We start from the raw sequence: 13,530 nt of genomic DNA, 5'->3' as shown, positions 1-13,530 counted from the left end.
ACTTCCGCTGCCAATTTCCGAAATTAAAAAAAACACCCCCGCGCCCCCCCTCCTCTGACTTTCGGTGCCGGCTTACAGCGTCGCCATGGCAACCTCCAATCGGCGAGGACGGCGGCGGCCGCGTGTTTGGCGCGCGGCTCCGGGAGGCGCAGGTGGAGCACATATGGAACAATGGCCGAGCAGGAAACAGCAGAAGAAGAGCGGCTGCGTGTGCCAGAGCGCCGCTTTAATCCCGGCGTTAGCGGCGCTCTGATGGAGCCGTGGCGCTAGCGCAGCCTCGGCCTGGCGCCGGGCCCACGCCAGCCGGCCCCCGGGGCCCGGCGCCGCCCGCCGCTGCCTGGGTGACCTCTGACCCCGGGGCCTCGCAACGCCACGTGGACGCCGTCGACTTTGGTAACGGTCAGATTTTAACTGCGGTGACACGTGCGCGCACGTGACTGCTGCCCTTATATGGTCGGCGTTTGGCGCTAGTGCTAGCATGCGCGGTAAATAAACCAGTCGTGCTTATCTGAGCGCGCACGTGGAGCCGTCAGCGCCCATGTAGGTTAATTAAAGCACAATGGCCGAGGAGCGGCGCTGGCAGCCGTGCTGCTCCGCTCCGGCTCCTCCGGGCCCGCCGGGCCGCCGCTCCGACCCGCCACCGCCAACAATGGCGCCCGGCCGCTAACGCCGCGTTTAATCGCTGGATTCTCTTCAAAGCGGAGCTGCTGCTCCCGTTAGCGCTGATGTTAGCGCACGTACGAGCTGGAACAGACCGATTCGGGCCGCATCAGGCCCGGCGGGGGGAGGGGGGGGGGGGAGGGGCGCGGGTCGCTTATATGTTGGGTCTGAGCGCCGCGATAAGGAACCGTGGGGGGGCGGGGTCAAAGTTCAGGTGCAGCTACGCTCGCGCGTGTTTTCAGCTGATCTCAGAACCGGTTCTTGGTCCGGTTCCAGGTGCTGCTGGGCTGAGCCTGACGAGGCCTTCTTCAAAGCATCAAAGCGGATGATGCTAACAGTTAGCAGTCTGGCGCTAACGCGCGGCGTCCAGGGTGGCTGAAGGTGGCGCCGCTGCTTTCATGATGACATCATATAGATTAAATGTTAATCAGAGCGAACGCCGCTGCCAAGGCGACAGATGGCGCCTTAATGAGCCGACGGGAGGATCTTCATCCGGAGGCGGACGCCGCGGCACAGACGCTCGGCATCAAACACACGTGGCTCCTTAAAGATGGCGGCGTGACCGCGGGGGGGCGGGGCCTGTCAGGTGTCCATATGCAGCATCAACAGGGTCAGCGCGGACCTCCGTCCCCGGAGGCGGCGGATGGAGCCGTCACGCCGCCTGACTGGTGTCGCTGGCGAGCGCGTCGCCATGACGGCAGATGAAAGCGGAGGCGGACACATATGTGGCGTGCGGCGCGGCGTTTTCATCAGGTCTGGGAACATATGTTGGGAACTCGGGAGCTCCGGGCGGGAGGGAGCGGAGCGCCGTTTGAAGCGCTTGTGTTCAAAGGCGGTGGAAGGACCGGCTCCAGGGAGCGGCCCACATCAAGGCCTGACCCGGCGCCGCTTCCTCGCCGCCTGCTGCCAGGCGTCCCGCCGCCGTATGCCGCCATCTGGCCTCGCTTCGGGTTCCCCGGACACACGTGGGGAACCGGGAGAGGCCGCCACCCGTCCCAGGACTCCGCTGGCCCGGTCCTCCCGGTTGCCCTTTTCCTCTTAATCCCCCTGTGACGGCGTCGGAGCGCTTCAGCGCCGGGGGGGCGGGGCCAGATGAAGAGCGCCCCCCCCCGCTTTAATCTGTCACCTTTGGTTGGGACACCCCCCCCGGGTCAGGGGGTGGGTGGGACAGAGGCCGGTCTGTTTTGGGTCGGGAGTCTGAACCTGGTTCTACAGGTCCGGGCCCCCGGGCCGGCACGTTTCTATGGAAACGACAGCTGTCAGGTGATCACAGGAGCGTCTGGAAGAGCTGGTTGCAGCACTTCCTGTGTGGTCATGTGACCCTCTAATCTCGCAGCTCCAGCTTCTCGCCGTCATCGGCCAATGAGCTGCGACCGTCCCGCCTCTGCACCCGTCTGTGCTAATAGCCGCCGTTGCTAGGCTACCGCCGCTGCAATCAAATTTAGGTGGCATCCACAGCTGCAGGCCAAGATGGCAGCGTTCCCAGAATGCACCTGGGTGGCGTTCAGCCCTGGTTTATTTTAAAAGTCCCATTTTTGCTGCAACTTTAATCATCTTAAAACTGCAAGGCAACGAGGACAAACGGATGCATTAGCATGTGAGCTAGCATGTGAGCTAGCATGTGAGCTAGCATGTGAGTTAGCATGTGAGCTAGCCTGTGAGAAACTATTAGCATTAAAATTTTGATGATGAGAGAACCTGAATTTCCGAATTATGATGAAAAGTTCTGGCAACATGCTAAATGCTAACTAGCCCGGCTGCTAATGTGTGTTAGCAGGACGTTTAACATCAGTTTGATTTGAAAAGTTCAAAACTCAGAAGAAAACAAAGAACTTCATATTGTGCACACACACACACACACACACACACACACCTGGATCACTCTGGTCCTGGTTCACTCTGGTCCTGGATCACTCTGGTCCTGGATCAGTCTGGTCCTGGTTCACTCGGACCACCTGCTGATGTTTGTGATCCACCTGAGGCCCCAGAAGGTCGAGTGACGTCATCGCGCGTGACCCAGCAGAACCGTCCCGGTTCGGATTTTCTTCAAACATTTTTGTGGGCGGCGACAGTTGCGCGCGTCCGCCGGCAGAGGGCGCGCGCAATGTTCCGAGGACTGCGCTCCAGCTGGACCCGTCCAGAACAAACGGGTCCAGGTCCAGACCGGGGGGCGGGGTTATTGCGTCATTTTTGAAGAAAAAACAAACAAACACATCATTAATTCAGATTTTGAATTCAGATTTAACGTTTAAAAAGTTAACTGGAACCACAACAAACATTTCTGGAGGTTATTTGATGGGTTTAATAGAAAAGTTAGCATTTCCTTCTGTGTAGCATTAGCATAGCACAGCAGTGTAAAGCTAACTGGAACAATTAGCTTGAAATGATTCAATTAGCATCGGGAATCTTTACGTAGCACCAGAAGCTACACGTGTTGTTGCACATGTTGTGTTTCAGTCAGCTAAAGGCCTAGCTTAGCACTGTAAACCTAGCTAAACCTAGCCGTCTTTAGCATCCAAACAGCCATTTTATTTTGGAAACTCTTTATGAAACATTTTGCTTTTTTTAAAAATTCGAAAATTGCAACATAAAAACGTGGCGAACATGCTAACACTAGCGCTGTTAGCCTGTTAGCAGAGCTGTTAGCATTTTTTGCTTTGGACACGAACGCCAGGACCATCATCGCATTATTCTGAGGTTTCGCTGTTTTTCACCACAAACTGCAAACATCAGAAACCACACACACACACACACACACACACACACACACACCACACACACACACACACACACAACACACACACACACACACACACACACACACACACCTTCCACCCCAGAGAGTTGGTCATGTTTGCGGCTCATAATGCAGCGAGGATTTGGCATCAGAAGCAGTGAGGGGGAGCGTGTGTGTGTGTGTGTGTGGTGTGTGTGTGTGTGGTGTGTGTGTGCGTGTGTTGTGTGCGTGTGTGTGAGGCTGGTTTTGATCTGGACTCAATGGTCTGGAAGAACCGAGCTCTCGTCTCTGTGACAGCGAACAGAGACGCGGGACAAACACGCCGCCTTTAACATGTGGACACGGAGGCTCCGCCCCCAACGCCACCCCGCCATCTGGAGCCAAACAAGCGGGTCCCTGAAAACAGGAACAACGGGTCCAACATTCTCACAGGAAGAACTATTCCCAAAGATTTGTCTAATTCTGAGATCAAGTGAATTTAGGTCAGAGATCAAAGCAGAGCTGATTCTTTGTTCTTTTGGAACAAAGACGAACGTTTGGAAGCAGAAAACCTGTTCGAAAGCTCAGAAATAGGAAGGAAGTTCAGGAGAACCCTCAAAATCCAGCTGACCCCCCCCGCCCCCCCCCCCGCCGGAGCGGTAACAGCGAGCGTGTTTGGAGGCGGGGTCAAAAGGCCCGTTCAACCCGAGTCCTCACCTACTTTCTAATGAATTCCCATGATGCACCAGCCTACAGGCGCTCCCACACAAGCTAACCAATGATTACACCTTGAGGGGGAGTGGGGGCGTGTGTGTGTGTGCATGTGTGTGTGTGTGTGTGTGCGGGGGGGGCAAGTGGAGCATCCTCCCCCCCAGATCGGAGGCAGGTGCAGCACCAAATCAGCCTCATTAGCTGCACCTTCTGCTAGCGAACACCGCGGACAGATGGAGGCGCGCCCTCACATGTTACCTCACATCAGATGGCGGCTGGGGGGGCGGGGGGCGGCGCTCGCCACCTTCTGCCCCGGCGCCACTTCCTCCGAGCTACGAGCTGCCCCCGAAGTGCAAACCCAGCCCCGGAATGCTCCTTAACCTCGATCCCGCTGCCGGCGACGGGTTTCCAGGGAATAACCGACACAGGATGAACAGATTCCAACATCTGACTGTTTCTAAAAAGAGCTGTTAGCATAGCATCGCAAGCTAACAGCCCTGACAGGTAGACGCCATAATCTCGGTAAAACATGGACTTTTGTTGACCGTAACGTGAAAAACAATTAAAATGGCAACAAACGGCAGCGAGTGGAGAAGTTAGCCGCGGACGCTAACGTCAACGGACTCGTTGCTCATCGAGAAAAAGTCACTTTGTTCCAATGAACCAACGTCGGTTTGTGGCGTAAACAGTTGCTCAGTCACGCATACTGATGGTTAGCAGCAGCGTTAGCTTTAGCGCTGGTGCTGGAAGAATGAGGGCAGGGGCACAATGGGCACGTTGTCTGGTGGCTCAGGCGGGGGCGGGGGTGGGGGGGGGGGGGGCATTAATGGATTCAACTGTTTTCTCAGAGTTTCCAGCCACAGCAGGCAACTGTTTTCTGCTGCTGCACACATGCTACATGCTAGCTGCTCCACAACAAACTCCCGCAGGACCAAGCTAGCACTGCTAGCTGGGACGGGAAGCGGAGGGTCGTGATGTTAGCGTGCTGCTGACATTTAGGGAAACTAATTCGAAGCTAGCGACAGGCTGACAGTCGCGACTTGAACGTGTAGAATTTCGTAAATCTTCACGTTGCGTCTGCCCGGCGGTCGCTAGCGCCGCGCGGCGGCTACCGTTCGTCTGTTTGGCAGCGAGCTAATGAAGAGAAACAGACGCACATATGGAACTCCTTTATTTCCAGGGTCTCATCCTTCGATCCACACTCAGATCCAAACGCCATCTGGGAGCGCCGGGAGTGTCTCGGAACGCATGCAGGAACCATCAAAAGAGGCGGCGCTCTCATGGCGGCGGCTCCCTCGGGCCGATGAAAGCCAAGGTTGATGGTGGAACCTTCGTCTCCACGGTTGATCCTCCCGGTCTGGACCCGCGGCGCCATATGTTGGCCGACGCTAATGCTAACACTAGCCATCGCAGCAAAAAGGCCACAGAGTTTTATAAAAAGATTTATCGGATCACACGTCAGCGGGAGGATTCTTGCCAGAATTTGGCGTCGCGATCACAACCCACAACATTTGGAGCCAATTAGCATAGCATTTAGCACAAATACAGTAAATGGTTAGCAGATGAAAAAAAGTGTGAAGGATTGAAGCGAACGTGGGTCCAGCTGCTGCTGGGGGCCAGATGTTTACGGAGACCAGGTTTCCGAAGGTAAACAATTATTGCGGCTAACGTGGGCGCAGGTGCCAGCGTCCATCGGAGGCGCCATCCATCACCGAGTTACGTGTTCGGGACGAGACGGCGTCTGATTGGTCGTCACTTTAGCTTCAGCCCACCTTCACGTCACGTAGCCGCCGGCGCCGCCCCTGAGGAATTAGCCTAATCATCCCGCTAATTAGCATCAATCTTTATTGACAGAGCCTTGGGAGACAATGGCGACGCTGTGGCGAGCGCCGCACAGACCAGGCCCCGCCCCCTCCTGACAGCGTGCACGCCAACAGCAGGTGACCCCCCCAGATCGCCCGTCTGCCAGCAGCACCTGCAGCTGATTACGGATCTGAAGCTTCATAATGTCCTGCAGGTGCCAGCGTGCCACACACGTGCACACACACGCACACACACACGCACACACACACGCACACGCACGCGCGTGCGCGTGCGCGCGCACACACACACACACACACACACACACACACACACACACACACACACACACACACACAGCCCCCAGGCCGTAGGAACCCCCTGAGCTCCGTGGTCCGTTAATGTACAGCTAGCTAAACGTTACTACAGTGTGCTAGCGAGTGCTACAGCTATCGTACAGCTAGCTGCTAACGGCTCCGCTCAGACTGTTGCGTTTGATATTTTATTCGTTGTTTTATTCGTTCCTGCTGGATCACCCTGTTGCATCATGGGAAAATGTTTGTGATTCTTCAGCAAACTCAAAGCTTCAAAGCTTCAAAGCTTCAACTTGGACCAGTTTTCTTTGCTCTTTTTAACTTGGTTTGGAGGAACTCTCCTTCTGTTGTCATGGTAACGGCTCCTGTTGTCAGGGGGCCACATTGCTGGAATACTTTGGGGCTCTTTTCTTGTCTCCGGCTACGTTAGCGCAGCGGCTAAAGGCTGCATCGCTTCTCAGGTTTCAGCAGCAGGAATTCAACCAGCACCTGAAACCAGATGCATGATGGGAAGTAGGCAGGTGCACGGAGGAGGTCTGGTAACCAGTCAGGGGTCTGGTAACCAGTCAGGGGTCTGGTAACCAGTCAGGGGTCTGGTAACTAGTCAGGAGGTCTGGTAACCAGTCAGAGGTCTGGTAACCAGTCAGGAGGTCTGGTAACCAGTCAGGGGTCTGGTAACCAGTCAGGAGGTCTGGTAACCAGTCAGAGGTCTGGTAACCAGTCAGGGGTCTGGTAACCAGTCAGGAGGTCTGGTAACCAGTCAAGGGTCTGGTAACTAGTCAGGAGGTCTGGTAACCAGTCAGAGGTCTGGTAACCAGTCAGGGGTCTGGTAACTAGTCAGGAGGTCTGGTAACCAGTCAGAGGTCTGGTAACTAGTCAGGAGGTCTGGTAACCAGTCAGAGGTCTGGTAACCAGTCAGGGGTCTGGTAACCAGTCAGGAGGTCTGGTAACCAGTCAGGGGTCTGGTAACCAGTCAGGAGGTCTGGTAACCAGTCAGAGGTCTGGTAACCAGTCAGGGGTCTGGTAACCAGTCAGGAGGTCTGGTAACCAGTCAGAGGTCTGGTAACCAGTCAGGGGTCTGGTAACCAGTCAGGAGGTCTGGTAACCAGTCAGAGGTCTGGTAACCAGTCAGGAGGTCTGGTAACCAGTCAGAGGTCAAAGTTCCTGTTTGTTTGCTGCTTCTCGTCCGTCTGCATCTTATGCTAATTTGAGGGGGGGTCCATGGGAAACTGTTGGTCCTAATCCAGCAACAGGGGACTACTTTCAATAAGCCACACCCCTCCCCCCTCACACACACACACACACACACACACACACACACTCACACACTCACACACTCACACACACACACACACACACACACTCACACACACACACCTGTCGTCTCTTTACAGAAGTGTTTCAGTCCCACGATCTTGAGACCCGCTGCCACCGAGCTGCTACCCTGGCTGTGATTGGCCGGTAGCAGCGCTAACAGGCTAACAGGCTAACAGTGCGCCGCTGCCACAACTCAGACTATGAAATCTATGCAAATTTGCGTGGGAACACGCCGCCAGTTGCTAATCTGGGACATGTTCGAGGCGCTCTCTTATTCCCCGAGTGCATTTTTGCTAGCTGACGCGAACTCAGCGAGACCTCGAGGATCCGCCGAGGATCCGCGTTCGGAGTTCTGTGAATGTTTGTGCAACGCGGCCTCGTAGCTAAAGGCCAGAGATGAAGTTTCCTGCTGATCAGCCAGTGAACGATAGCCTTTAGCTAATGTTAGCATCAGGAAACATCACAGACTAATATGTCACCAACTTGTTGAAGGAGTTGATTGATTTTAATTATTCTATGGAAATAATTCTTTAGCATTTTAAAGCTAACCAGCAACCTTCTGTAAACATCTGAACATAAATGTTCATTATTGTGCTAATCTTAGCCAACAGGAAATTAGCATGTGTAAACATGTTCTATCTAAATTAGCTTACCCTTTAATAACTAAGAAGTAACGTGTGGGCGGTCCTGGGGGCGGAGCAAAGCGTCTCAGCAGCCAATCAGATGAAAGTTTCTTTGACCGCGAGGACACGAAGTCACGCGTGTCTGGATTTTCCTTCCGTGTGGTTCTGGCTCACAGGACCGGGACCTGGCGGGACCTCGGGACCGGGACCTGGCGGGACCAAGGAGACCACTGTAGTTGTCCGTCGGGCTCCAGGTGTTGCTCCGTCTCCGGGCCTGCGACCCGGCCCGGTTGGCGGATCTCTGATCCCTGATCTGATTACAGGAGCTGACCTGATCCGAGCTCCGCTGACCCGGTTGGGAGTCGCCTCGGCCGACCCGCTGAAGTTCCCCAGCACTAATTCCTCTGGGACTGGAATATTCCAGTAGATTAGCTGGAGCGGTACCGGAGGGAAGCGCGGGAATGTGGGGTCACGGGATCGGACCAGGACACCAAACCGACGTTCAGCCGTCGGGAGGAAACAGCCAGACGGAGAATCGAGGGAATCCAATTAGCGGGACGTCCATCCTCGTCTGTCCTGGACGCAGGAACAAACCTCGCCGCGTAATTTCATTTAGCTCAGAGGTCGTTAGCCCGGTTAGCTGAGGAGACGCTACATCAAAGGGATTTGATTTCACGGTTTCAGCAGTTTCATAGAAAAGAAGCAAACACTGAACGAGTGTGACAATATTGACAGTTTGATGCTAGCCTGCTAGCTCCCGGATCAGGCTAAAGAAGTTAGCAAGTGTTGGTGCAGAGGAAGGAGGAGGCGGCGTGTTTGTAGCATAGCTCGTTTTATTGTTTAAACAGTTTTGCATAGGAAATATATCCACTTCCAGTAATTGACTGCAGTACAAACAGCTGCTAGCAGTATCGGCTGGATATAACGTAACAATCACAAAAGTTGAGCCTTTATTTACACTGATTTTTAATCTTGTGGCAATTTTAGCCCGCGCACCAAAGGTAACCAGCTCGAAGGCGTCGCCAAAGTCGGGCGAGTCTCAATAACAATAACGATAAAAACACAAAAGAATGAAATCAAGGCCTTCGCTACTCACGACGGACGCCCGCGGCTCCTAGCATCAAACGGAAACAGTCGACTAAACGTACATTCGGGTACAGAAACGGACCGTTGGCGCCCGCGGGGTCGCTAGCACTACTGGAGACGCGCACAATTGTTGCGTTGCTGCTGTTGTTGTCGTTTGTCGTACGTGACGCGGAGGGACATAAAAGTGCCACAAGACCCACGAGAAAGAAAATCAGCCCTGCAGAGAAGAAAATGGCGGCTGAGCGCCGCGCGGCTCCGCCCCCAGGGGAAGGAAACACAAGCAGAAGGTCGACGTCGGCGCCAAAACGGCGTTGGGGTTATTTACAGCGTGAACAGGCACTGCGTCGTTTTCTCTTCTTTTGGTGACGTTACATCCCATAAAAATGCTGGTTTTACACGTTTCAGAACAACCTGACGCCGGGCGGCTAGCCGCTAACACTTAGCAGCTAGCCAGGTGTGGAAGGTGTGTATTGCTTATGACGAATGAATCAGTCACTCAAACAGGAAGTAAGCAGCGCTACGCCGCAGCGCCGCTTTGCATAAAGACGTCCCGCCTCTCGGAGATCGCGGCGCTAATACTTTTCCACGTGAAAACGGGCTCGCGTGCGGCTCCCGACGAAGCTCAGGGGTGAAACACTGATTTTAAAAGCTTTAGAAGCTTTTTGTGACAGGCTATATTCATGTAGCGTTAGCCTGAAGCTGGGACGCTTTCTCACATCACACTGCATCATGGGTAATGAGCTAACCAAGGAAGAAACCCCGGCTCTGCATTAGCATTTACAACCATACCGAATGAACAACTACGACACAACCGCTAGCTTGTTCTAAATTTCTCCCGATGCTAGAGTTTAGCCTCGCTAGCCTGACAGCGAGCCGACCAATAATTAGCACCATTAATGTGGCAACGTTTCCTCAGAAAAGGAGAGAAAATAATTACAATAATTATCAAAAAATTCACGGACGTTTGTTTTTACCCTGCTTCTCATTTTAGTCGCCGACGGCGGCTAACGATGGACGACGTGAGCGCGCCGCAGAAATGAAGCCAGGCTAGGGACACGGTTCTGACTCCGCCCCTTTCTTCGCTCCATTGTTGCCGCGGCAGCAACACGGCGGCTAACGCTAGCGGCGTCGGCGCACAGGTGCAATCTGGGGCTTTTTTAAGAACAAAAACAAAACTTTTTAAGCGGCGCTGTCGCCTCCCAGCTGCTACACACACGCCGCTAGCTTGTTGGACAAGGTTTCAAACCCACCTCCCACGTTAGCGACAACATTAGCTAAATCACATCACTCGCTATGGCCACGCTAATAAGAACAACAAATACTCATCAAGTGTTTTCCGAACGGAAGTTTCTATCGCTAAAAACAAAAAATAGGATCCGAAAAGCCTTCATTGCTGTCGATTTAGAATGTTTAGCATATTTCACGTTAGCTTTACAAACAGCAACACAACGATGAGAACACGTCACTGAGGAGCCGGAGAGTTCTAACTCAAATCCACAAATAAACTCCAAATCTCAAATTTCCCAACATGGAAACACGTTTTCCCAGAATTTTAGATTTACAAACACAATTTTTTTACAGTGTAAAAACTTCTTTTTTTCTAAATTCGATAAAAAGACTTTTCTTCTTCTCTGGTGTCACGAACGCCAACGGAGTGCTGGCGGCACAGCGACACCGGTGGAAACACACACACACTCACTCTCTCACACACTCACTCTCTCACACACACTCACTCCCACACACACACACTCTCTCACACACACTCTCTCACACACACACACACACCACACTCTCTCACACACACACTCTCTCACACACACACTCACTCCCACACACACACTCTCTCACACACACACTCTCTCACACACACACACTCACTCTCTCACACACACTCTCTCTCACACACACACACACACACACACACTCTCACACACACACACTCTCTCACACACACCACACACACACACACACAGGGAGGGCGTCTGATTGGCCGAAGGCTGCAAAGCACTTTCCCGTCCCAGATGCTAACACAACGCCGCGGCGCTACGCGTACGATGAGATCGAGCTTGACTTGAGTTTTTTCGTGGGAAAGGTTGTCATCTCTGTGGGGGCGGGGCCAGGGCCATGGATGGGGCGGGGTCAGGGCCGGGGAGGGGGCGGGGTCATGGTCGGGGAGGGGGCGGGGCGGGGCAGCGCGCTGATGAAACGCTAAAAACAAATTTCACAAATTTTGACTTCATCGGTAACTTTCACGTTTCTCCAGTGTTCAGGCTAATTCTGGTTTTCAAACCTTAGCAAACGGCGGCTAGCTTCACGTGTGTTCTAAAACAGTGCAGAGGAGAAGATTGCCTACATGCTAGTTAAGTGCTATATTTTCTGCTGATGGATTTGGGCGTGACGTAGCTACGACATACGTGCACGTCGTATCTACATCTGTACAAATCTACAGCTCTAAAGGCGCTGGAGCCTGTTGCTAACTGATTAGCACAGGTCTCGGTAGCATTCGTCGGTGTGTGATTGTTGCGCAGGTCACAGGCCACTTCGTTGACGCGTTTAAGGCATCTACTTGGGAATTGCATCGGCAACATCTGGAATTTAGCGCATCAGCGCTAACGTGAGTCAGGCTACACCGCGGGGGGGTGGGAGGGAGATTTAGCCGAGAGTCGATTGGTTCAGATGATTGTCGCGCTCAAGTCAAGCTGTCTCTCCCGCAGAGAGAGAAAAGGACTGAAACTTAACTCCTTCACGCTCACATGCTAAGCTAGCACCCTGGTTGGAAAGGGAAAAGATCATCACAGTCGACCGAAGAGTGACTTTGCAGCCTGGAAGGACCAAGAACATCCCCCGGAAACTCACACCAGAACACCGGCATTCATAGGCTAATAGGCTAATATGCTAATATGCTTCTAAAAAAAGACCTTGTCATCCACTGCATAGACAGCAGTCCCACTTTGGTCAATAAAAAAAAGGAAAAACAGCCACAACAACAACAACATCATCAACGACAACAACGACAAATGACCAAATCAAAGCGTTTACGATATCGTCTCCGAGCTAGCGAGCTAGCCTCTACTAACCGACGCAGCTATAAGCACTACCTACATAGGCAAGACCTGGTATTGCATAATTTTCATACGTGTGACGTCCGGCCGCGGCGCGAGGGCGCGCACGTGGAGGATGAGGAGGAAGAAGAAAGATGAAGGTTATTAGAAACAAAAATACTGGAAACACGGCAACTACACACAGCTAGGATACGCAGCTGTGAGCTCGAGTACATTAGCGTTAAAATCAACAAGGTCAGAGTACAAAACAAGTTTTATCGTAAAAATGTTACTTTCTATCGTGATAAATGCAGCAAAAACAAGTGTGGTGACGGGGTTCAAAGGCAAGGCACGTCATGTGACTCATCGTGCAAATTAAGAGGACCGGAGCAACAAAAGAGGCCGCGCTAGCCGCGCTAGCGGCGGGGTCAGGGGTTCTCTGCTGTCTGATTGGACGCGCTAGCGGCTGCACGCCTGCGTGATTTAACACTTTTTCACATCTGTAAACATTAGCTTCAGAAGCCGACGGCCAAAAATCGACACTTTCAGTGTCCGGGGGCAAATTTATCCTCCAGGATTAACGAAGAGGCTCAAGAGGAAGTGCTGGTTTAGCGCTGCGCCGCACAGCTAGCTAACGCTGCTCAGCTAGCCAGGCGTGGCGGGAATCCTCCTCCTCGGCGCCCTACAGGCCCCTCCCTTTAGAGTCCCGGGGGCCACAGACTAGCTTCCCTTCAGTAATGATTGCACGTTTCTCCGAGGGAACCAATCAGGCGTTTCTGCTCCTAACGAGCTTCAGACGCGTTAATCTGAACACAAACAACAACAGAGTCACAGTAAACAAACACAAGAAGAAACACTCCAAATTCACGTTTGTTTGTTCCTATGGTGGACACAGTGACGGCCCCACGGCGGCGGCGGCGGCGGCGGTGGGAGGGGCCTCTGGGCGTCCTCCCGTCCCTGGGAACCTCCTCCCAGCGTGCTGAGAGACCAGGGCGCCATGCGGGAGGAGCTTAAGGCTTCGGGAATCACGGGATCGGAGTTCTGGCGCCGCCGCCGGCGGTGGGGGGGGGCGGGGGGGGACCTGCAGCGTCCCGCTGCTATGCTGGTTTCATCCACGCCTGTAGTGCTGCAGCTCCACGGCGCCACCAGGAGGGGGGAGGGGGGTGGAGGTGGGTGTGGCCTGGCCGGCCTCGGCGCCATCAGTTCCCGCCCTCGGCGGGGACCAGCGGATCACCAATGATGTTTATGCTGTAGTTCTGGTG

At 53.7% G+C, this 13,530-nt stretch overlaps 1 protein-coding gene across 6 annotated transcripts in view; it reads right to left on the bottom strand.

Annotated features, from left to right (window-relative positions):
* Positions 1-8,956: 8,956 nt before the first annotated feature.
* LOC130523056 (nuclear factor 1 B-type-like) overlaps positions 8,957-13,530 on the bottom strand; it is a 37,664-nt gene continuing 33,090 nt past the window's right edge. For 5 of the 6 annotated variants that reach the window (XM_057028012.1, XM_057028014.1, XM_057028015.1 and 2 more), the window contains one exon: positions 12,525-13,530. This exon is cut by the window's right edge and continues 70 nt beyond it. In XM_057028012.1, coding sequence (XP_056883992.1) covers positions 13,468-13,530 — 63 coding nt within the window. In that variant the 3' untranslated portion in view covers positions 12,525-13,467. Of the gene's footprint in view, positions 10,990-11,181 lie in introns of those variants that run through there. The other variant, XR_008949784.1, reaches the window with a different exon arrangement.

Source organism: Takifugu flavidus, chromosome 3, assembly GCF_003711565.1.
Source record: "Takifugu flavidus isolate HTHZ2018 chromosome 3, ASM371156v2, whole genome shotgun sequence".
NCBI classification, from domain to species: Eukaryota; Metazoa; Chordata; class Actinopteri; order Tetraodontiformes; family Tetraodontidae; genus Takifugu; species Takifugu flavidus.
Note: the sequence above shows the minus strand (reverse complement) of the source record. Positions and strands in the feature narration are given on the sequence as shown.